At 46.6% G+C, this 25,506-nt stretch overlaps 2 protein-coding genes across 2 annotated transcripts in view; both read right to left on the minus strand.

Annotated features, from left to right (window-relative positions):
• The window catches only part of Fgf18 (fibroblast growth factor 18), a 31,058-nt gene extending 20,624 nt beyond the window's left edge, over positions 1–10,434 (minus strand). The window contains exons 1-2 of the mRNA XM_005071959.4: positions 9,938–10,434; positions 9,729–9,765 (exon numbers count right to left, since the gene is read on the minus strand). Coding sequence (XP_005072016.2) covers positions 9,729–9,765; positions 9,938–10,152 — 252 coding nt within the window. The 5' untranslated portion in view covers positions 10,153–10,434. The remainder of the gene's footprint in view (positions 1–9,728; positions 9,766–9,937) is intronic.
• A 4,505-nt stretch (positions 10,435–14,939) lies between these two features.
• Positions 14,940–24,887, minus strand: Npm1 (nucleophosmin 1). Its single transcript, XM_005071955.4, has 11 exons — positions 24,710–24,887; positions 23,258–23,337; positions 22,761–22,880; positions 22,496–22,589; positions 22,042–22,148; positions 21,886–21,947; positions 19,399–19,456; positions 19,094–19,177; positions 18,130–18,231; positions 16,241–16,315; positions 14,940–15,293 (listed from the first exon to the last, which is right to left on the minus strand). Exons 1-11 carry the CDS (start codon positions 24,765–24,767, stop codon positions 15,255–15,257), a joined length of 879 nt encoding a protein of 292 aa, XP_005072012.2. The 5' UTR covers positions 24,768–24,887; the 3' UTR covers positions 14,940–15,254.
• Between the last annotated feature and the right edge of the window lie 619 nt (positions 24,888–25,506).

Here is a 25,506-nt window from a genome sequence, read left to right on the forward strand (position 1 = left end):
CAGAGACCAACCAAGGTGTCCTGCCCTTCAGGGACACCTGCCACACACCATGCACCTGTGCTTCCTTGAAGGCCCCTGACACAGAGACGCATGTTTGGGAGCATCCCCATTCTTCTCAGACCGCATTACCATCTCCTGAAGATCTCCATCGAGATCCAGGTCATCCACAGGAGACCCTGACACCAGAAAAATAAGGAGTGCCATTCGACCCGGAAGCCACCTGCTTCAACCACAATAGCTGACTCACTTGAGCTCTTTACCCTCAGTTCTCTTGTCTGCAACATGGGAATTATTTGTAGCATTTACCTTGGGAAAACTTACATTAGCAACTGTAACAGCCACTACATTCTTTCTTTAAGTCTTGCTTCATAAACAGTCATGGGGATTCCACTCTTTGTGTGTGCGCTTGTGTATGTGCATGTATTCTTTTGGAGGGGTGGTATATGCTGAGGTGCATGTGTGGAAGAGGACATGTCAGTCCTTGTCTCCTACCTCATTTGAGACAGGATCTCTTTCTTTTTTTTTCTTTTTTTTTTTTGTTTTTGTTTTTGTTTTTGTTTTACTAGACAGGGTTTCTCTGTATTGTTTTGGAGGCTGTTGGTCCAGCCTGGCCTCAAACTCACAGACATCTGCCTGCCTCTGCCTCCCGAGTGCTGGGATTAAAGGTGTGCACCACCACCGCCCGGCTGACAGGATCTCTCTCTGCTATTGTTTTCTGCTGTGTACACCAGGCCAACTGGCCCATGAGCGTTGGAGGTCCTCCTGAGGTCGTCTCCTTCCGTCTTGCCATAGGAGATTTGAGATTATAGGTGTGAACTGCCACGCCCAACTTTACCTGTGTTCTGGGGATTCGAACTCAGGTCCTCAAACTCGCACAGAAAGCGTTTTACTCACTGAGCCAGCTCTCCAGCTCAGCAGCCATGTTTTTTAAAGACCTGCTGTGGGTGACTTATCCGACACCCTCACCAGAGTGATGTCATAAGCAGGAATGGTTATCATCCCAATGGTAAAGTTAGGGATATGGAGGCTTGGGGGAGGTCACATCATTTGTCCTAAGTCACAGGATTCGTGAAGAGAGGACTCAATTTCCCCAGCATCTACAGTGCAAGCCAGCCACACCTACTACCGTTTCCCCTTGTTCTCACCACCTCCACTGGTGTCCCCCCATCCTTGGTTTCAAGGAAAAACCAAAAATATCAAATGGAAAATTCCAGACACAAACAATGATGCTTCTAGTTCAGTGCTGTTATGTAGTATGATAGAATTTCACACCATTCTTTGTCTATCATATCCATGCTGCATCTGCTACCCACCTGTGAGGTATTAGTGGCCATCTAGGCTCTCAGGTTTACTGACTCAGCATCTCAATTTTTGTACATGGGGTAGAAGATCTGAACATGTATCATGCAAGGAAAAGGATACAGCTGCACCCTGGGACAGGAGCCAGAGCAGACATGTCTGGGGGACAGGGGGAATACCGTTCATGAAGGAGCTAGAAATTTTAATTCCCCTGTGCAAGAGAAAAATGGAGTCCCCATTGATCTGCCCCAGCAGCTACCCTCAGAATCTTTTTTTTTTTTTAAGTATTTTCAAAACAGGTTTTCTCTGTGTAGCCCTGGCTGTCCTGGAACTCACTTTGTAGACTAGGCTGGCCTCAAACTCACAAAGATCTGCCCACCTCTGCCTCCCAAATGGTGGGATTAAAGGTATGCGCCATCACTGCCGGGCAATCCTCAGATTCTTGAGGCTTCATGCCATCCATGCCCATCTCCAGGCATCCTTCCCAGGAGTGAAGGGTCTCCCTGGCCCCAAGAAGAACACCCTCAGGAAGCAGCAAGAAGCCAGGGCCTTTAGAGCTCTTCCAAATTCTGGGTTCAAAGCCAAGACTTCAGGCCTTCAAAAGTGAAGTCAGCTTCCTTCTCCGCTCCAAAAGATAGCCCTCCAAATGCTTCCCCAAGGGCAGCCTGGACTCCAGGCTCTGAATCCCCAGGCATACACTAAGCACCACCAGGGACCATCATCAGCTCACAACTCACCGAACTTGAGCAAGTGTAAACTCTCCCACCCCTGTATTCCCAGCGACAGAGGGAGGCACGGAGAGGACAGGGGACTTGCCGAGGTGTACAGGACACAGCAGAACCAAGATCTGAACGTATTCAGTGCTGAAGCATTAGCTTTCTCCAACTGGTACTGCTTCATCAAAAGGACACTAAGGTGTCCCCTCTCAGCCCCTTTGATGCCCCATCCTCCTAACAACCCAAGCGTATGGCCTCTCCCATCATGCTCCCCACATACACTGCAGCCTGGGTAGAAAGTGGCTGCAAAGGTCCTTTCCCCACCCCCAGCCTGTCCATTAAGCTCCCAGGGCTATCAATGTATTGATTGGCAGGGCCAAGCCATCAGCATGGGTGGGGCATAGCAGAATGGGGGCTGGGCCCAAGATCCAGCCTCCCTCTCCCCATACATCAGCCTTCTCCATACAGATCATCAATACAGGACAGGTAGTCAATCCTGAAGCCATCCTGGATAGGAAGAGGACTTGTGTAGACTGAGCTCTTTTCCCTCCTCGCTCCTCCTGCCAGCATCTCAATATCACCCCGTCTCTTCTGAAGTCATGGGCAGGGGTAGTCACCCTGCCTAGCTCTTTTTCTGATGCTCAGTGCCCATGAGGGTCTCTTTTAGCAACCCATTCCTGAGTGAGGCCCTAGCAACCACACAGGGTTTGCAGTGCACTGAGCACCCAGTGCTGTTCCCTACTTCCAGGTAGCCTGTCACAGGTGCCTCAGTGACTGTACACACACACACACACATAAGCCCACACGCAGGCTCCTGCAGGCTTACAGTACATTCTTCATTTGGCTAACTGCTCTGGCTTGGGTCTTGTTTCAGGGTCCAAGCCCTATTTTCCAACAGAATCCCTCAGTTTCTGTTATCTAGGGCTGGGACAGGTATGAATTCCCTAGGGGTCCAGCATCTAGCACAGTTCAGGTCCAGGCCCCTCAGACCCTCTGCTGACTGCACTGAGAGGGTTCAGTCAGTGCCTAGAGCCTGCAGCAGGATCTACCATCCCCTGGATTTCTAGGAATAAGTACAAGCTGGTTGGTGGGCAAGCAGGCTTCAAAAAGTCCAAGGCTGAGAGCTACAGTTTTGTTTCACTTAACATCTGAAAAGAGCCTGGCTTCACGCCAAGGGCTCCCCCAGGGATCACAGCTCCAAACCCAGCAACCCCAGGGGCAATACTGTATCCTGGTGCACCATTAACAATGAGCACAGAGGGGTCAGTGAATCCTCTCTGTCACACAGCAGGTTGAGTGGCCAAGAAAGGGCGTGACCAGTGCATTGAGTTCAGACCCCAGGCTCTTTCCTGTCCCTGAAAAGAATGCAGTTGGTCAAAGAAAGTGACAAGTACCATGGGATTCCAAGGCAGAGGGTGGAGGAGAGGGGAAGCAACCCAAAGTACCCGTGACCTCCTCATATGGTAAGTACACTGAGGAAAAGTCAAAGTCCTGAAGACCAGATCCCTAGGGGGCCAGGAATACAGCAAATATCCCAAAAGTGCTCATTGATTGTTAGTAAAGAGCATTATCTTATAGGAGTGTCTACTGCATACCTGGTCCAAGACATGGCTTTCTTTATTCCTGTCAATCATCCTGGGGGATATTAGAGAATTCTCTTGTGGTCATTTTGACTTTCTGAAACAGATTCTCACTATATGCCCCAGGCTGACCCAACATCCTGCCTCAGTCTCCCCAGGGTTGAGTTTCAGGTGAATGCTACTATGCAAAGCCTCAGGAATAATGTAATTAATCCCTGTTTATAAATGATGAGGAAGCAGTGACTCCAAGGGATTCAAGGTCTTTCCCAAACCCCTGCAACCTGAATGGTGGAATAACATGCAGACCTAGGTTCAAACCCCTGCCACCAACAGACCGACCTGCTGTCACTCATCCAAGGAACATTTCTTTCCTTGCTTTCTCTAGCACATGGCAGCACATGGTGTACCTAGGACACAGCATATAATTGACCAGACACTTACCACCACTCAGTTATCTGTTGAGTGTTGGCTGTTCTCTATGTAATAGCTCATTTAGTTCTCACTAACCCTAAGGAGGTACTTCATATTAACCCACTTTACAGAGATAGGGGAAATGGGAGCAGGTGGTTAAAGGCCACAGATCATAGGCTGAAGAGCTTCAGAATCAAAACCTAAGCCTCTCTGACACCAGCGCCTGTGCACAGGGCCCTAGAAGATCTCAATGCCCGGCTCCTAGCCAGCTGGATAAACCAAGTAGAGCAGAAGTCCAGGGTGAACCGAGCCAAGGCAGAGACTGATCAGGCAACCTTGGAGTCTTTGTTCTGTGGCCCTCAGCTGACCAATTCACAGTCTCTGGCCCCATCATCAACATGGCAACATTTATATGTCACTTAGGTGTCAGAGCGTAAGAACTGTCAGTCAGCCAGCCAGCCCACAGCCTAAGGGGCCACTTACCGATATTTCAGAACAAATTCCCCTATTCAGGTCCACGGTGTGGCATCAGGCCTAAACTCATCCTAAGGCCAGGTGCCTCTCCTCCTGCCTTGGCCTTTGGGGAGAAATTTCAGCATGCTCTTTCCTCCAGTGATCTGCCACAGGTCCTTGTTAGCGAGCAGCAATGCCAGCCCAAGTCAAGAACGCAGGACACACACGGGTTCATCAGAACAGCCGGTGTTCACACACACACACACACACACACACACACACACACACACACACAGGGAGGGAGCAGTGCTTGCTATACATGGCAGGCAACAGAGGCAGGCAAGAATCCTCCTAGGGCCAGGGACACAGCAGACAGGCCTAGAACTGCCATTTACTCCCCTTAGAAGATAACCACTATGGCCGGGTGTTGGTGGTGCACACCTTTAATCCCAGCACTCAGCAGGCAGAGGCAGGCGAATCTCTGTGAGTTCGAGGCTAGCCTGGTCTACAAGAGCTAGTTCCAGGATAGCCTCCAAAGCCACAGAGAAACCTTGTCTCAAAAAAAAAAAAAAAAAAAGGAGATAACCACTATGTTGTTGGGGCTTTTGTTTGTTTGGAGGAGAGAGTGGTATTTTTGCTCTTTTACACATACAGAAGTTAAGCCCCAGGGAGGTTAAGTAACTTGCCCCAAGGTCACACAGCAAACAGAAGACACAGTCACAGTTTGAACCAGGCTCTATGAATGTAAAGTCCTCAAATTGCCTTTTAACTTTTAACTTGGGCCCTAGAGTCAGGCAGCCAGAGTCAAATACACAACTCTGCTTTCCTTTTGCTGTGTGACCAAAGTCAGGTTACCACTGTGTACTGCTGAGGGTCTTGTTCTTCATCTACAGCATTCCCCCAGGAAACCCCAAGATAATGGTGAGCTATAACCTGGATAGTGTAAGACAATACCAGATACTCAGCGAACACAGTGGGCCAGCACCCCCATAACTGTTCTGCTGCAGGACCACGTCAGAACCACAAAGTTGTACTGGGAATAGATGCCCCCTCCCTGCTCCCTTTCAGCCTTCCTTTGGGAGCCTACAGAACCACAGTGCTGTCCCAGTGTAGGGGGGAGGCTATACCAGTGATTCTAACAGGCCACCCCCAGGCCACTGACACTGGCTGTGCCAATAACAAGAGAAACCCACCTTCCTATCTCAAAGCAAGTGGGTGACCTTTCCTGCTGCAGGATGCTGGAACGGTGCCCACCCGTACCTTCTTTCTGCCCTGGTAAGGAGGCACCCACATCTAGCTCTAGGACTCTCAAAGATGAGCACTTTCCCAGGAGAATAGAGCCTCCTGACAGGGCAGAGAGGCAGTTTTCCTCTCCTAGAGTCACCTACCCTCATGAGACTCTAAACTGGACTTCCCACTAAGGACTCCCAGCATGCCTGCCTCCGGGGACTCTTCCCCTCCTAGTAAACTGCAGGATTCCTTCTAGAAGATAGAAGTAATAAGATCTTAAATCCAGATTCTTGGCTTGTAGCCACGGCCCTGAACAAATCCCTTCCTAGCTGGTTCTCTAGCCAGCTTTCTCCCCCTGAGGCAGGAACGTGACTCCATCCTACCTAGCTTCCTTGTAGGAAGCTGGGGGGGGGGGTGAAAACAGCTTCCTCACATGAGATGCCTTACATTCTACAAGCAATGCTTTTGCACCTAGGCAAGCCACTTCCCAGGAAGTGGAAGAGATGCCACAATGCTGGAAGAATCTTGAGATCAGGCACTGTCTAGGTTTCACTCCCAGGGCCAACAAGAAGCAGACTGAGTGTTGAATGGAAACTCAACTGAATGGACCAATAAATGCTGTTGCTTTAAGCTATTAAAAAGAGCCATTCAACAAGGACGGCTAGCTTTCCATCTTCCTCTCGACCCAAAGGACACCATCCCTAGCCTCTCTAACATGGCCAGCCTAAAGGAAAACTCTAAGCCTCAATGAGGAGGCTAGGTGTGGGTGATCAGGCCAAGCTGGGGATATGACTAGAACTCCAAACTCCAACACCTCCTGGTGAGACAGGAAGTACACTGTGGGAAGAACAAGGGGCTAGCAGGAGGGACAAGAGGCTGGAGGAAGCCCCCCACACACACACCTCCCACACTGGCATGCCTTATGCTAGCCTGTCTAAGGAAGGCAAGGGCCTAGTGGAGCCTAGCGGCAGGAAGAATGTCGGGCAGGTGCCGGCAGAGCTTCATGAAAAGCCGGGCCCGGTGTCATTGTCAGAGCTCAGCCAAGTGCAGAAAAGCAATTTACTGGTCACGCTGCCTGCTCCCCGCGGAAATTTTTAAAATTCTTCTGATTTGAGTTATCTGCGGTGTCCTGAATCGTGTGGAGAAAGGATGAAGGGGTTTTATTAAATTCCCAGCTTCCCGCTTCCCCGGGGTGGCCAGTGGGTGAAGGCGGGGCTCACCACACTGGTGGTGGGCGGAGGACAGTATCTGGTATTGAGTGTGTTCATGGAAACCTGACTTGGGGGGAATCCATTTGAGGCCTGGTGACTGAGGGCTGGGAAGAGGGGAGGCACCCAGAAATTCCATTGCTAAAACTGTACCAACTCCCTAGAATAGTAAAGCTGGAAGTACACTGGCTTCAGGTGACCAACATGACCTCCATGAGTGGGGAATAATCAGCAATGTTTCCTCGGCCCCAATCCCACAGCTCTTCAATTTAAGAGACACCTTTCACAAATGATACAACTAAAACTCCTACAGAACCACAGACAGGGCTCAGTGAAGCTAGGGTCCGGCAGAGATCACCTATGGCCAAGCCCTTGGGCCCTTTCCTCACACAGGAAGGCCTTCTGGTCTACTTGCACCAAAGGCATTCCTACTGCCAATGCCCTCTGCACCCAGGCCTGCACAGCATCAGACAAAAAACGCATCTGCAAGGTTCGAACTTCAGACTCAGGGACGGAATGGTTCTTAGTGGTAGAGATGAAGATGGCTTCAGATGTGTGAATTGTCATGAGTCTGAACTATAAAGTTACCATGAACCTGCTAATCATTCCCCCCTGGTATTTATTTACCTTTCAGGAATCCTGGTGTGTGTGTGTGTGTGTGTGTGTGTGTGTGTGTGTGTGTGTGTGTATGTAGAATGCTATGAAACCTCTTCCAAACACACCAAATATGCACACCATTTTCTGAGTGACCTTCGAGGACACCCCAACCAGTCCCAAGGATACAGGCCAGGGGTTAAAAGCATCAGCCTGATGCAATTCACAAGTGGAGAGGCAGCTGGGGACAAAGGGGCAAAGGAAGGGGATGGAAGAGAGGGAGGGGAGACTCCCTCACCTGCACGGATCCTGCCTCTTGGCCTAACCCAAGCAGACCACCCAGCTCCTACTTAGAGATGCTGGCTCTAGTTCTGGCCCGGAGGTGGAGGTGGGAAGCAGAGTCCAGACTCCCTCCCTCACATTCCCATCAGAGAACACAAAGACCACCCAGCAGCCCCTCCTGGGCCCTACTTAAAGAAGAATGAAGAACAGCAAGCATGCGCAGGTTTGGTTAGCAAGATCCAAAGGTTCCTTTCTGCCTCCACACCCATTTCCTCAGCTCCTGCCCAGGCTCAGCCTAGCCAGACAAGCAGACCCCCTGGAGTGACCTTGGAACCTGCCCTCTGCTTGGGGACTCAGCTGCAGACAGACTAGCAGCCCATGCCTGGCACTGGCCTTTTCCTCTACCATTGACTGTTCCCCCCACCCGTTTCACCACACAGGGTCACATCTGCTTTGGCAAACAGCCAGCGTTAAGTTACTGACTCCAGTTGTATTGATTCAAGGAGTCACTGGGGACCCCAGCCTGGCCAACAGAAGGAAAGAGGCCATCAGTCTGTCCATCCATCTAGCCTTCCAGTCCCCCGCCTCAACTGGTTACCCTGAGCTTCATGCCTGTTCCAAGGAACAGCCTTCTCCAAGAGTGGAATGAGAGGCAGGAGACCCAATAGCAAACACTGAGCAAGCAGCAGTTACCCACAAGCTCCCTGTACCAGAAAACTGAGAGAACCATCTCTGGCCCATGCGCAGGGCTGTCTCCAGACATCTCCAGAACTCAGCCTGTTCCGAGCAAGCATCTTCCCATTAGCCCAGCAAGGACACCTGCCTTTCACGGAGAGGGGGAAGGGACAGATAATCCTCTTTTTGGCCTGTGTCCAGTTTATCCTGAGTCCCCTCCCTTGTAGCTGTAGGTAGGTGGAGGTATTGGGTAGCTGGTGGCTAGTGTTTCCTATCCCCTTTGCCCCCCACCCCACCCCACACACACACCATGTTGAGGCAGTCCTGGTCTGGTTCTAATCGGGGCTGAAGTCGACTCCCTACCCCCCCCCCTTCCTTCATTTCCACGGCTTTGGAAGCCAGAGCATTCCAACTGTCTGTGTGCCAAGACCTTCCCGAGTCTGAAAGCTGCTGAAGTAACAGATCAGATTTTAGCAAGTGCTTTCCAGGCTGAGCGCCAAGCCTTCTTCTGATTCACAGAGAGCGAACGGGGACCAGGCAGGGAACAAGCCCTGGGCTGCACCACCTTGGGCAAGGACATGTGGAGCGGAGCACAGCAGGATGGGGAGCAGTCTCTCTCTCTCCTCTCTCTCTCTCCTCTCTCTCTCTCTCTCTCTCTCTGTCTCTCTCTCTCTGTCTCTCTCTGTCTCTCTCTCTCTGTCTCTCTCTGTCTCTCTGTCTCTCTCTGTCTCTCTCTGTCTCTCTCTGTGTCTCTCTGTCTCTGTCTCTCTCTCTCTCTCTCTCTCTCTCTCTCTCTCTCTCTCTCTCTCTCTCTCTCTCTCTCCTCCCACCCACAGAGTAATTTACAACTAAAGCTCTCTTTGGACTCAAAATCCACTCAGCTGAAAACAACCTTTTTGTCTACAAGCACATGCAGGCTGTAAAGGAACAGTTGGCAGAAAAACCCCTAGGTCCCTACCCCTCGCCAGCTGCGGTCGAGGGTTGGAATCCCGCACATCCTTGTGCTCTGGGAAATCTACGGACCGTGGCGGCGACAGCCCGCACTGGCTCGAGCCCCGTAGCAGCAGCTCCTAGCCCTTGGCCCAATACTGCCAGCCAGCGCAGGACGCGCGCGAAGCCGCCCTTCCGCGCCCTGGGAACAGGTGCACTGGGCTTACTGCCCAGGAGGGGTGGGGCACCGAGAGGGGGCGCGGTCCCGGGAAGGGGGGTCGACCCGAACCTCTAGGAAGAGTGCGCGCGGGGAAGGGGGGGAGAAACCTCTCAGTCTGGAGCCCACGTACCTGAACCTGGAAGCACAGCAGTAGAAAGTGTAAACACCTGCAGGAGAAAGAGGGAAAGGTGGTCAGTGGGACCCGGGGGAGAGGGCGCAGATGGACAGACAGACACGCAGGCAAAAAGTCCTACGAGCAGACAGACGGGCAAACGGAGCGAGCCACACGCACAGGGACAGGCATCCAGGCAGGGTGGGCAATCCCAGGCGGGCGCTTACAGGCAAGTGCAGGCGGAGGGCGCTGAATACATCGCGGGGCGGGGGGGGGAGGCGGCGGCTCCTAGCCCAGCCTGCACATGTCCGCTCCGCGCGGCCGGGACCGGGCGCCTCCGCCGCCTCCGCCGCCGCCGCCGCCGCTGCTGCTGCTCTCTCCTCGCCGGCTGCTGCTGCAGACTCTGCTGCTCCGGGGCGCTCCGCGGCGCGCCCTGCGGCATCAGCGCCCCGCGCGGCTCCTCACGAGCGCTGCGCCCTCCGAGCCGGCGCGGGGGCTGCGGGGCGACCGCGGTGCGGGAGGCGCCCGGCCGGTGCGGGGAAGCTGGTCTGGGGCGGGAGGGAGGGCTGTCTGGGCGTTCGCAGGACGCGGGCTGCCGGCTCAGTCCAGGAGCAGCATGCACGGCGGGAGCTGAGGCTGGGGCCCCGCGGCCGAGGCGCGAGGCTGGAGGGGCCGGCGGGGCCGGGGTCAGCGCTCCGAGGCTGGGGCGCGCGGCTGCAGTGCGAACGCGTCACGGCCGCTCCGTCTGGGCGCCCGCCGGCTCATGTCTCCTCCTCCGTGTCTCTCCGGCCGTGCGCATCGCCGCCTCCCACCGCTGGCGGCGGCCGGGGCGTTTTCTACGCGCGGGTGGCGAGGGGGCGGGGGGCCGGGGGCGGGCCCGGGCCCGCGCCGGCACAATGAGGATGCGGGGCCCGGGGGCTCCCCCCCTCGGGGCGCGGCCGGACGGGCGCTCAGCGCCGCTGGGTGCGCCGCGCCCACATCAAAGCCGGCCCTGCCTGCTTGCCTGCCTGCCGCGGCCTCTCCTCTGCCTCCTCCTTCTTCTGGCGGCTCAGGGCTGGAGGGGAGGCACTCAGACTGTCTGCGATGGGACTGGCCGTTCAGCAGGGCAGAACCCACGAGGCTAGAGCTGATGAGCTCTGGGAGCCGTCGGAGCTCTGCACCAGGACGCTAACATTGGCCGAATGGAGCAGGCGGGGTTCCCAAAGAATGCAATTAGGTGCAGAGCGTCCAGCCTCCCTCACATTTGCTGTTGACACATTCAGTAGTGTTCAGAAGCAGGGAGAGGACGGGGTGGCTCAACTAAAAGGAGTCGTCCTGGGCCTTGCCCTGAGGCCACGCTAGATAGTCCCCCCCCCCCCCGCGACCTCCCCGTAATGGGATGAGTAAAGTGAAGCCTTCTATTCCCATTCCTGCTGTGGGAGATGGAAAGGGCTCAGGAGCGTCTCTCTCCCTTCCCCCGCTCTGGGACTCTAAGGTCGGTTCTAGGGATTCCAGCTGCGTTTTCTAGTAGGTGACCCGGTTTTTGGAAGCACACGGCTACCACCTAGCGGTTCGAAAGTGCCACTGTAACCCCAGCCCCGACGGGCTACATGCCTGAGTAGCCAGCCAGGACTCTGGTCAGCTCTCACTGCAGACCCTCTTTGGTTTGCACACTAAGCAACTTGTTTTCCTGCCCTTGATCACACTGAACTCTTTCTGTCCTTCCATTAACCCCAACATGCAGATATTGCCATAGGACTGCCTCATTCTGTCTAGAGCCTGGGTCAGCCAAACTCTGCTTTGGACTGATGCTAAGGCAAACAGGTCACAGTGGGCAAGAAACTAGAGAACAAGCTCAAAATGCAAAACTCAGTAATTCAGATTATTTGGTTTAAAGCCTTGTGTCAGTAACTGTGGTTGCTAATTGCCTGTTCGCTGGAGCATACAGCAAAGAGGGTGCTGCTCAGTAGTGTTATTTCTGAAGTTACAGAAACATAGTCGTATTTGTTCCAAGTATCAGACCTCCCTGTCAGCTACTTTCAGTTCCTTTGCAAAGCAGAGACTAATGAGACTATTAAAAACAAATCTTGAGGCACAGTGGTGGCACACGCCTTTCATCCCAGCATTCCCAGGAGGCAGAGGCAGGCAGAGCTCTGAAAGTTTAAGTTCCAGAATAGCCAAGGCTATATACAGAGAGACCCTAGGGAAGGCACACAGACGACATACCACTCGACACAAATCCTGAAAACCTTTGCAAAATCACGGACTTTGAGAAAGTTCTTTCATGAGGTTTATTTTATGTAGTGTGTGTGGACTGCCAGAACTAGTCTTGCAAAGTTATTAGCAACTTCCTAAGTCTGGAGACTAATGAACTAACCAATCCTTAAGACAGTGAAATGACAAACCACAAATAGAACTCAAATGCCTTTGGCCTTGCTTTACAGACTTTCCATACAACACACACCCTAAGAGGTGGTGTAGGGGTTTTACTTATCTTCTGGCTAAGCATTCTTTCCTATCTGCATTCTATTACCGTTTTTCATTACTTGTGCAATGGGTAACTACTATCCCACCTACAATGCTTCAGATGACCTCATTCATCTCACAAGACAGTCCCAAACTCCCAAATTCAGTGTCATTCTGAACATAAATTCAATAAGCACAAATCCTGTTGTTGGGGATGTAGCTCAGTGGAGAGATCCACAGCTCAATTCCCAACACCCCTTTAAGGTGAGATAAAAGCATACAGGCTAATAATGAGATCCCTGCCACTCCAGGGGGTAGAAGCTGCAGGTCAATGCAGGATTATGCTCAGACTCTGCCATTGGATACATTAGTCTCAACCAATGGGGGTGGGGGCTGACTCAAACAGTTAAGTGCTTGAGTATTTGCACAAGTGTGGTAGTTTCTAAAAATAAAGTCCCAGACTTGAATATTCTTCCTTACCTACAAAATACAGCTGCTGAGTATACAGTGATCTGGCACATTCTGAAGACAACCAAACATTTCAGCTGTCAATAACCCATCTTTTCATGTCTCTCAACTTTTTCAAAGATCATTTCTTACAGTTGAGGCATCAAAATGTTGACTTCAAACATAGGCACCTAGATCACTCCTTCTCAATTACTCACCCTGATGCCATTTCACCGTTGTTACCAATGTTCATATTCATATACATCAAATTCAAATGATTTGAGATGTTCAAAATGGTAATGTGCTAATTTTATAACTTACTCCGTTGCTATTTGAGATCCTACTTTGTCAATCCCGATTAAGACAAGACACCTTAGCTTAAAATGAGAAGTGGCCGGGCGTTGGTGGCAGAGGCAGGCAGATCTCTTGAGTTCAAGGCCAGCCTGGTCTACAGAGAGTACCAGGACAGTCTCCAAAACAAGACAAACCCTGTCTCAAAAAAAAAAGTGTGTGGCAATGACTCCATGGAGCTCTCTGAAACCCATGTAAAGACAAGACGCCTTGTCTTCTGACTTCCACATGTAGGTTCTAACACTCATGCACATGTGTGCGCACACACACCCAGAAAGTAATAAACCCACTTTCCCCAGGGAGGCTGAGCAATAATCGAGGTTTCTTTGGTTGTTTTTTAAAAGGAGTATCCTGAAGGTGAAAAAATTAATTATAAACTCAGAATGGGTCCTTAGACCTTGGTAACATGTAGACTGACACCAAACATAAGATGCAGTCAGCCATACAAAAGAGCACTCAATGTGTGAAAAGTACAGTGTAGTTTTTGGATGACCAGACAGCAGTGAAGAGCAGGCAAAGTACCTTGTAGTAAGGAGGCCTTTGTAAGGAACCAAGCAGTCTGTTAAGCTCTCCAATATATGGTGGCCCTGTACCTGCACTGAATTCCTTACTCTAGGAAATTTGCATGCCTATGTGGTCAACTGCATATACAATGAAATGCTAAGTCCTGCTTCACTTTTGCCCAACTCAGAACTGGGGACACAGTATGTGGTATATGTGCTTAATTATTCTCCCAAGCACCTATACCTGCTGCTGGTGCCTCATAGCAATAGCATGTGCATCTTAAGCAGGTTGACTCAAGACTACTTGAACTCTCCATTTGCAACAGCTGCACCAATAGTGCAGATCCAGTCATCGATGCCCACAGGAAATGTTGTATTCCCATAGGAAACATTTTTAGATTTTACATTTTATGTACACTTCCATATTAGTGCAATGAAAAGCCCATTTGTAGAAGTCAACAAACAGGGACATCTTATATGAAACTATTTTAAATTTTATGTGCATTTGCCATGGGTGTCAGGGTCCCCAGAAACTGTAGTTACAGCTGTGAGCAGTCATATGGGTGGCTGGTAATTAGACCATTAGAAAGTCAATGTTCACTGAGCCCATCTTGAAGACAATCAGGAAACTCAAGATGGAAACATGTGTTCCTTTCACCCAGCAAAATTTTAGACAAAAGTGGCTTGCTTCAGATTAAAACAGATCAGACCTCTCCTTCCACCAACACTTCAAAAGGCAAATGCTAACTCCACTTCTGACAATAGTACCTGACACTGATAAATCACCCTACATTTATATTCAGCCAAGTGGTCTTTATGCAATAATCAAACACATCCATTTTAATAGGAAAATTTTACTTTAATCTTCATTGTGTATTTACCAAATAACTTAAAGTTCCATGATTATGCCTGTTGTGTACCTGTATGTATAAAATTTCCCCAGTAAAAGGTTATGAGGAACAAAGCAACCAGTCCTAGACTAAGTTAACAACCTGAACTTCAGTATCTCAATTTCCAACCAGATTCAGATATTCAAAGAACCTTTTGCAAAGTTAAAAATAATGCATGTAAGGACACTTGACTGTCCCAAGAAAATTCCCAGAACTGATTACTCTATTTGAGAACTACAGAATTGATCATACAGTTGTAAAGAAAGATCATAACAGAAAACAGCAATACTAAACAGAGGGTACATTGAAATGCTAAAATAGCACTGAGTTTTGAAGTATGATGACACTCCCATGCATTGTTAACAGTATGTGTTAATACACCACTGCAAAATGGGATGTATACATCACAATGGTTATGTCCAACTTAGATCAGGTGAATGAGCCTAAACAGAGGATAGGTGCTAGTCCCTAAACGTTTATGATGATAAACAGTAACTGGTAGTAGCTGGGGAGGCATGAACTGAGATTTGAGGGCACTGACATTTTAACTTCAGACAAAGAATAGAAGTTAAATAAGCAAATAGAAACAGTACTACTTTATTAAAATACTGAGTTTATTTCACATGTATATTTTTGTTTCCCTAACATTTCCACATCTGACCACCACTATTACTATGTCCTATCATAACATTCCATACATACTTAAAACCAAGTAAAGGGTGGAGTTCCATCCTTGAAAACTAAACAGGCATTTTAGACAACACATTCTTGGCAATGGAACCTGGACAACATTTATCAAACAAAGTAGGGAAAGTTCTCACTTTGCATTATAAAAAGGACAGCCAGATATATCGACTGTTACAGAAATTAAGTAAGACAGAATATTTCAAACTGTTTAAACCATTTTCTTAAAGAGACTTCCTCCACTGCCAGAGATCTTGAATAGCCTGTAAAGAGGGGAAAATGGTTAATTTAACTATGCTAGTCAATACATTTCATTTCTTCAGTGCATTTTCATTCTACCAAAGCAAAAGTTCATTTCAACTCAGAGCCTAAGATTCCTTAACTAAATAAATGGCTTAAGCACGAAAACAGATCTATCTAGATAGACAATGTTGCCTCAGCCTGTGGTTCAACCATTTTATTTAGGGTCAAGAATTTGCTTAAGAATTTTTTTGAGACAGGGTTCTCTGTATTGTTTGAGGCTGTCCTGGAACTCTGTAGACCAGGCAGGCCTCTTACTCAGAGGCAGCATATGAATGTTTAAAGTACAAATATTTAACTGCCCCAATTTTTCTAACTTAATGAAAAGCATAGATGCCTGTTACCTGTGCATACAAAAAGATGTTAACTTCCCTTTAGCTTCTTTGTCTTTCTCACAACTAACAACAATTTAAATTGATGCCAGTGGGTCTTCCCAGTGCTTTGCTTTTGCATGGTTCATGAATTAATCTAGCATCATAAACATCTTTTCTGGTATTTACATAAAACCTCACAAGGGACTTAATATTCTTACCTCCAAATTTAACCCATAGAGTATCTAGAGAAGATACTATCACTCCCAAGAGAGCAAGTTTCAAGACTGTGTAAAGCAGCCAAATGGAGCAAAGGAAAACCACAGCCTATTTTTTAGCCAACATACTACCAAGAGTAAAACTAGGTTCAGTAACCAAGAGATAATTTAACAACTGTTTAAAAGCTGGGAAAAATGTGCACTAAAAAATTATCTGCTCAGCTGCCAATTAAATTCTTTCCATGTATTTAAGAACTGTCTGTGGTTAGGAACCTTTTACAAGGATCCAACAACCTAAGAGACTAAAAACTAAGGAAAAAAATCAGAATAAATCACAATGAAAATTTTGGTCTTGGTTATGTCCACAGAAAATTCAGTTACCTCCTGGTCAGTCATCCGGAAGCAATTCTTCACATAATTAATGAACTTGGCTTCCACTTTGGGAAGAGAACCACCCTATTGAGGAAAAAAGAATTATTAAGTACAAGCATAGAATTTGTTTGAAATACCATTGAAAAAATGCCAAAGATGTGCATCCTATTACATGAACAATTTATTCCTTGTCCCTTCAACTTCTCTATTTTAAAATACCAATGTCATCACTGAAGCCCAGAAAGACCTAGTAGGCAGTTCATTATGATCATGGTCTTTCAATTGCTAAAAATTCAATTCCCCAAAACAGCAAATGTAAGCTATTGGTAATTCTGTAGAATGCAAATATAGCCAACTTGGGTGCAAATTGTTTTATCACCCTCTATCACCCAAAACTACATTCAATTCAACCTGTTTTCTGAACTGTTTTCCAAGAACCTAAGCTAGCATATCATTTATCTAGAAATCAATTGAAGTTAATAGTAACTACCCTTTACTAACAGCACAAACTGGACATTTGTTTCCAATTATGAATGTAGGCAATGATCCACCAAATCAGTAATACCTAATAGTTTATCAAATTCTTATTGTACCTAGTTATTGCCTAAATACCTTAATCAGCATAAAAATTAAAAATCACTACAAATTATCCCTCATTTCATATTAAATACATCACTTGTTAACCAAAATTTTTGTTTTTGCATCCTGTTATATGCATTTAGCAAGAGGGTAAGGCTTCCAAATGTGAGAATTGCCTCCATCACCTAGAAAGTAAGTCACTATAGTAATTTTAAAATATTGTCACATACATCCTTATTTGGTTCATTCAAAAATTTATTGAGCAGCTAAGGATACAAAGGTATTAAAACATGGTCAAAGATGAGGCATATGCACAAGTGTAGAAAGCAGTAAAGTCTGTATCACAGAGTGAAAGAAAAATGCTTTAGGAAAACAAAAGATTGCTTCCAACGTGCAAGGGGGGAAATGGATGGCCAATCAGGAAAGGGGATTGAGATTAAAATAGAAGACTTCAGTCTGGATTGTTGATGGTACTCAGTATGGGCTATATTTGTTTCTCCTTTTCCTCTTTCCCCATCTTTGGGCTTAATTTACCAGTAGTGCCCAGGACTGTTCAATGCGCCTGCAATTAAATCAAGGAGATAGGACCACATTAAAATAGGGGGGAGGGGCACCATTTTAGCAGTGTATGCAAGGGATAAATATAAATCAGTGAGTGACACCAGGAAAGTTAAAGTTTAGTGTAAATATGTGCTGGCACTAACGTGGTAACTTCCAATTCATTGGTGGCTGCACAAAGGAAGAAAACCTGAAGCCATGTGAGGCCCACAGGACAGGAAACACGGAAAGGGCAATTTTTCTATCATTCCACATGTTCCAAATGTCAGAATCAAAATTTAGAGAATCTTCAATTCTCAAAAAAAAGTTAGAATTGATTATTCCATTTTCTACACCCCAGGTCCATAGTTTTACTACCAGCCAAACAAAAAATAAATTCTACCATTTAAGGCTTTGGTGTAAGCCTGTTTATTAGCCACAAATTCCAGGTCACGGACTGGGGGTGCTTTAGTGGACACAGAAATAATTCAAATTGCTGGGGAATGCTTAAAGGTGATCCTTTTTTAGGTATAATCTCATGCAGCCAAAGACTGAAAGTCCAAACGCCCTCTGCTGGTTCTACAGCATAACCCCAGGAAAGGCAATGTTCTCACTTATGTTAGCTTTAAGATCAGAATGCATCCTTCTACTTTTTATTGTAGTAAAACAATTCATATATATGTACATTAATTATAAATATACCTATTTCTATAATCTATTCTTTACCCCACCCCACATACATAGTAGGGAAAGACCAATCCATTAATGACAATTTTACTCACTTTTTCTATACTTGCTTGCATTTTTGCCTTAATGTCTTCTACAGAACTAGGTCCTTTTGGAGTTTTAGGAGTTTTTTCCTGTTTTTTGAAGGACTCTTGACCCTGGAATAAGTTAATTAAGGTAATTAGAGTACAGTTCTAATTATAATTACCATAACTTCCCAACCCTTCCCACTTCGTAAGATTGTTCTTAGCCTTTAATCTCAGTCTTTCAAAGGCTGAGGGATGATTGTAGCTAGTCAGAAAGCCAACCTCAGCTAGCTGACTCTAAGAAATCCAAAATGACCATTCTTTTTTTTTTTTGGTTTTTCAAGACAGGGTTTCTCTGTGGCTTTGGAGGCTGTCCTGGAACTCACTTGGTAGTCCAGGCTGGTCTCACAGAGATCCGCCTGCCTCTGCCTCCCGTGTGCTGGGATTAAAGGCGTTAAAGGCGTGCGCCACCAACGCCCGGCTCAAAATGACCATTCTTTAAAAAATGATTGTCAGGAAAGATGCCTCAAGGTTAGCATTGAGTGACACTTGCTGTCAAACCTGATAAGGATCTTTTTTAATAGCCCTGGCTGCCCTGGAACACTTTTCAGCCTGCCGCCTCTTCCTCAATGTCTGGGGTGGGGGCCCCTGAAAGGCATCTTCCAACTGTATTGTCCTGAATTCTACAAGGATTAATTGGCCTATGTAAGCATGCAAGCCAAAAACAAAAAACCCCACCATGAAGTAAATTATTAACAAAGCTCAGGATTCAATAAGTCTACAAAATGAAGTAAGAACTCTGTATTGATGCTTAGAGCCCAGCCCAGAACATGACTCTCCACAGACCTAAGTACTAGGGAATTTAACTGCGCTACATTGTATTATGTAGCCAGGGTTAAGTTCCTCAAATACCTACCAAATTTTAGGCAGGTTATGTTCTTACAGAATTTACTGCTTAACTAGGTTAATTCTGTTTTGTTACCTGGGTACTTACTTTTGATCTTGGTGTTGACGGTTTTAAGTCTTTTCCATTTTGGTTTGATTTTTGTGCATTTTTGGCTGGGGTATCTCGTACAGACTGCAATTAAGAGTGGACTTAATCAGTATATACTTAATCAGTATAGACAAGAGTCCTTAACCGTTGTAATAAACAGGGATATAAAATTCCTTACTTTCAAAGTTTCCAATTTAGCTCAGAACCAATTTTAGTAGGAAATTAAGCCAGTTTTCATTAACACTAAGAAATTCCTATCTCTTAACTATTTCTTGACACCCAGTTAACATGTTATATATACTCACTTTCTTCACTGGAACTTTTTCTTCAGCTTCTTCATCATCAAAATCATCATCATCATCACTATAAAGGGAACAAACCAACTTAAATATTTGGTCAATTTGACCAAAGAAGCCACCTTCAGCCACTGTATTACAATATTTAATAGACAAGCCAAACACCAGTATTTGAACGTATTAACAAAAAGTATTTAGGTGATGGTGGCCCACACCTTTGATCAGATTAACAAAGTATTTAGGTGGTGGTGGCCCACACCTTTAATCAAGGCACTCAGAAGGCAGAGGCAGGTGAATTTGAGTTGAGGACAGACTTGTCTAAAGTTTACTAGGGCTCTTTAAACCCTGTCTGGAAAAGCCAAGGCATAATTAAGTGTATCTAACAAATGTTACTTAGCCATTTACAAAGTAAAATCAAAGTGCTGGAGAGATCGTTCAGTAGTAAAAGCACTGGCTTTGTCTTCTAGGAGACCTGGGTCCAAATACCCAAAACCCACATGGCAGCTCATAACTCGTAATTCCAATTTCAGGGAATTTGACACCTTCACTTGTATAAGCAAAACATGAAATAAAACTTAATAAAAGGAAAATGCAAAAGTCAGCTACTCAAAGGGACATAGTATCTTATAATACTCTTTTTGGTTTTTCAAGACAGGGTTTCTCTATGTCTTTGGAGGCTGTCCTGGAACTAGCTCTTGTAGACCAGGCTGGCCTCTAACTCAGAGATCTGCCTGCCTCTGCCTCCCAATTGCTGGGATTAAAGGCGTGCGGCACCAACGCCCAGCTTTATAATACTCATTACTAAGGGTTATGATGAAAGTTTTTTTCATGTTACTCTTTAAGAGGTAACTCAGAAGACCTTCCATATACTGCTGACAATGCCCGCAGCAATAGCACATCCACAAGAAATTCTCAGCCCATGAAAAGTAATCATTGTCAAAAATCAATTAAGACAGGCACAAATGAACAAGAATTGTATTATGTAAAATACCTTGAAAAGGCCAATCTACAAAATTCACAAGTAGCTAACTATAGTTTAAGGAATACTAGAGAAAAGTTAGGCTGTGGAGGTGCACACTTTTAATCCCAGCCCTTGGGAGGCAGAGGCAGGTGGACCTCTTGAGTTCATGCAGAATGAGACTCAAGACAGCCAGCCAAGGCATGTTGGGAAGGAATGCACAGAATACAAATATGCAGTAAAATTTTTAAATCTGTTCTGAATTTACAACTGTTGTGTCCTTGAGACAATCAAAGCTCTGCTTTTACACTTCATTCCAGTGCATCAAGTGTTTTGCCAAGGCTTACTTGACTGCAATTAGCAATTCACCTTCAGCTACTTGGGTGTTTTTTATCATCTCAGAAAAAACTGCTCCTCGCTTTCACAATCTAGATTGAGATGATCTGGATCCACATGGCATGTTTTAAGAGTAATAGTACAAAATGGTTTTCAGACTCAGTATGTCTTAAAAGGGAGTGAATCACATTACTGGGTAAGACCACTTAAGCACTAAGTACATGTAAGTGTATATATACTTATGTATAAGTTGGGGCTGGAGAGATGGCTCAGCAGTGAAGAGCACTGGCTGCTCTTCCAGAGGTCCTGATTTTCCAGCACCCACATGGTGGCTCAAAGCCATCTCTAATGAGATCTGGTGCCCTCTTCTGGCCTGCAAGCATACATGCAGGCAGAACACCATATATGTAATAAATCCTAAAAGTTCTTATCTGCATTCAATTAATCCGTAAGGTCTACCAACAGTAGCCAGATTTCCACACTAGTCTCATTAAATTCAAAGGCATGAACTTCATGTAGTAACTACCTTTTCAGTGGTGTGGGAAATTGTCTTGTTACAATTTATACCATGATGTCAAAAGCCACATGTAAATCCAATGCTTTTGGTGGTTTTTAATGCTGTTTAATATAAAACTGACTTTTGAACCCAAGATGCTACCTGTTACCAGAAACTTATTTATATTAAATGAGTTACCTTTTCAGATATCCTTAACCAAGTATTTAGGTAATGCTATACATTACCTAAAATTTGATTCATTCCAAGGTTTTCATCCTCAAGGGAGTCAATCACTAGGCAGTATTTATTATCCCATGGGACCATAGATACATTATTTTTCATGCATTACCTAGTTTAATAGTTAGTCTATATTAACATGTACTCCCAAGTTTGCTTTCCTGCAGTTCTTACTCTTCATTTTTAATAAACAACCAATTCCACAACTTCTAACAAGTTATTCAAGTCAAGACATTTCAGATGTTTACTGATACAACCTGATCTTAAAATCTTATTTTAAGCTATTTTAAAGAAAAAGTCAATGTTCCTTTGAAAGAATCACAAACCAAAATCCTATGTAGGCACAAAAATCTTCACTTGCAACCATTAATCCTTTCACTTTTAGAACGTCTACTGGCAAATCAATTTTTCCTAAAACCCTTACAGTACATTGTGTCCAGTTTCTAAGATCATAAAAACTTATACTTACTCTTCATCATCCTCATCGTCCTCATCATCCTCTTCCTCATCTTCATCAATTTTTACTTTTTTCTTAAAAAAAACATATTTGTGAGCAAGAGCCATTCCTTAGTGATTAATCATACTCAAAGCCAAAAAAATCTATTTACAAATAACACATGTTTACCTGTGGAACCTTGCTACCACCTCCAGGAGCAGACCGCTTGCCAGACATACTTAAGAGTTTCACATCCTCCTCATCTTCATCTTCTGACTCGGCATCCTCCTCTACAGCTAAAAGACATACACATGTGTTATCTTTTTGAAAATTACATTAAGGCAACAAATGAGGAGCAGCAGGTTTAAAATACGTGTTCACCGCACATTTAGTAATAATCAGACCTTTATAAATAGCAGATTCCTGCTTCAGCATAATACAACTAAGAATTAAAGCATGCTTTACAAAGCCCAAACTGGTAACAAAATGTGGCTAAATCTCAGTGTTCATTCAAACCATAACCCCAGGACATGCATGTCATGGCACTTGTGCCAACACACAAATAGTAGGAAAAAAGCCAGTTCCAAACAGAAACTAAGCAAGAAATACCAGATTTAAAAACCCAAAACCAAAAAAAACATACCTACTAGGTGCTGTCCACTAATGTGCACAGGCCCTGAACCACACTTCAACCGTAAGACCACAGGTGGTGTAATTTCAAAGCCCCCAAGGGAAACCTAAATGAAAAAATTTCATTTATTAAACATTGTTTTTAGAATGTTTTACACCAAATATCACCAGCAAAGTTATACAATCAATAAACCTATTTAGAAGAAGCAAACAAAGACAATCTCACAAATCAGTCTTAAGAGACCAAACATGAAACCCAATGTTAGAAATGTACTTACTGTTGGTTGTACAGACATTTTCAAAGTTGCCAGTGTTACTTTAATTGGACTGCCTTCATAGTTCATTGCTTCTGCCTCTACGATGTGTAATTCATCTTTTGCTCCTGCCCCTAAACTAACCTGTAAACAAAAGAAAAGATCCTTCAAGACCCAGCTGTTTTATAAATATCCCTTAAAATTTTTAATTCGCCTGTTTTCCCCACTATTGACAAAACTAATCCTCTCATAACTTGAGATGCACAGAAACAAACACTTATATTCCTAAGAAATACCAACAACCAATAAAATAAAGCCAGCAGACTTAAAAGATTACATCCTGCAGGCAACTAGTAAGTGACTGGCAAAGAAGCCCAGTTCCTTGTTACCAGTACATATTTGAACTACATGAAAGTTAAATACTTTTTCAGTTAAGGAAGCACAATCTCCTGACACAAATCACCTCCAGTAAGATCCAGGGGCTGAAAGTTAATGGCTAAATAGTTTCAAAGTGTAAGTACCGTTCTTAGTGACAACTGGTGTTCATTCTCATCATTATCCACCTTAAAGTGGTAATCTTTGTCAGCTTTTAGTTCACAACCTGTAAAGAAAAAAACAGATCTAGCAAGATGCACAGCATCACAACCCAAGAGGACCATAAATCACCTTCTCTCCAGGGAATCTACTGTATAAAGAAACCCATAAAGTTCTTTTTCAGAGTATTTCATGGTAAACTAAGGAGCCACCATAATGACCTAAAACTGGAGCTTTACACAGTGGCACCATACCATTATCTGCCAGTATTTTTAAAAAACCCAATTTACCTACGTTCTAAAATAAACCATTACAAATCAACAGTGGTCACGTCTACAGTCGGGAAAGCTTATTGGGTATAGCTATCCAGAATGGCTATCTATTTCATGCTTAGAGCACACATGCACTAATCTTACATGGGGGGGGCTGCTTTAAGCACTCGGTATTTTTCAAAGCTAGTGAGACTCTAAATCTGATTAAACTAGATGTGGTGTCGTGGGGTCCCCAGAAGCTACGTTTCCAAAGTGAACCCTCCATCTGCTCAATGCTGTTCTTTCTCCCAGGTCCAAACTTCTCTCTCCCCGGTTCTAAGGAAAAATTTCGTACCCCTCTCCTAACATTAAGTCACTTGGACCACCCACATCGTCATCTGCAGCTCGGGGCTGACTCCACCTACTGCGGAGGCTGCAAAGGGTCTCTAAAAAATCAGTACCATCACCGTGGATGCTACAAAACAAAGACCTTCAAGACACGGACATCACGAGCCACTTAAGCATTTCCCGCCCAGCACTCCTAACCAAATCACAGGACCCCAAGGATAAGAGTGACGACGTCAGGAGAGCCCGGATGTAGAGCCCACACCCCCTCCCTACCCCCCAACCACGTGGCAACCACGTGTTTCCAGGGGTTTCGGCCCCCTCAACCGCACGGATCCTGGTCGGCCGAGGCCCCGTCACCGACGGAACCTGTCGGATGCACCCGGGCGCAGGAGCCGAGGACCCTGGAAAGCCCAGCGTGCCGCACATACACCGTGCCAACGAGGCGACGGAGGCCTCGCTCCAGAGCCACCATTCTCTCGGGCGACGCGCCTGCGGCCCGGCGCTGAATTACAGCTGCCTGTTGCCAGATCCTGCGGACTCCTTCACGTCCGAAAACAAAGTTTCGCCACAGGCCCTTCTCGAGCCCCCAAACAAGTTGGCACCCTCAGCCGACCGCCCCTCAACGCCTGAGGCTCGAGACTGGGCCGCTCCCGCCCCAAGCTACGGCCCCTCTCGAGCCCCGGGCCTCGGCTTTCTTCTCCCGGATCCCGCGGCCCAGGCGGTTCCTCCCAGTCGTCCAGCCTCTCCACCCACGGCGCGTTTGGCACACGCCAGGCCTCAGCGGGACTCCCGCCCCCCCCACCACCAGGCCTGCCCAAGCCCTCCGCGCCAGGCAGTTACCGAAAAGGTAGTTCTGTGGCCTAAGAGGGCTCATGTCCATGTCCATCGAGTCTTCCATGAGGTGGAGGTGCGCACTTCGGTGTGAGAGAAGTCGGACGGAGGAAACTGCCTGCTGCTCCTGAGAACAGACACGCAGGACGGAATCACGCCAGGGAAAGGACGCGGGCTCGTCGCACGTATATATGGCCGCAGGAAATCTCGCGAGATGCGCTCCAGGCCCGCCTCCGCGAGAGTGCTCCAGATCCCCCGACTTCCCGTCCTGTCGCGCTCTTGCGCAAGCGCCGTCCTATCCCACGCCTCTCTTCCTCCCCCCAGGTGCTTGGCGGGCTCGCACTACGCACGCGCGTCCTCCCTGGCCCCGCCCCCGCAGCGCGGTTGCCGGAACGCAGGCGTACTTTCCCTTTGTAACGTGCTCCAGCTCTCTAATGCTACCACGTTTTGGCTGGTCCGCGCGGGCCCTACGCGGAGAGGCTGCGCAGCCCACCCTAAAAGATGGCGGCTGCCAGCCGGGAACCAGAGGGCTATTGCCCTCGCTGTTCTCCGTTCTCCGGGTCTCCGTAGACCTGCAACAGGCATAATTTCAGGATTTGACCGCCTCGAAGCCTTGGTCTTAGTTTATCCTTTTCCCAAAGAGCTTCAGGAGCCAAAGGCAGAGCAGACGGATCATTGAGTAGAATGATTCTCTACTTGCCACTTAAGTCAGCCATGCTTTTTTTTGTGTTTTGTTGTTGTTGTTGTTTGGGGGGGTTCAAGACGGGGTTTCTCTGTGTTACGATCCTGGTAACGGGCTGGCTTCA

The sequence above is a fragment of the Mesocricetus auratus genome, unplaced genomic scaffold, assembly GCF_017639785.1.
Source record: "Mesocricetus auratus isolate SY011 unplaced genomic scaffold, BCM_Maur_2.0 Super-Scaffold_100007, whole genome shotgun sequence".
In the NCBI taxonomy this organism is placed as follows: domain Eukaryota; kingdom Metazoa; phylum Chordata; class Mammalia; order Rodentia; family Cricetidae; genus Mesocricetus; species Mesocricetus auratus.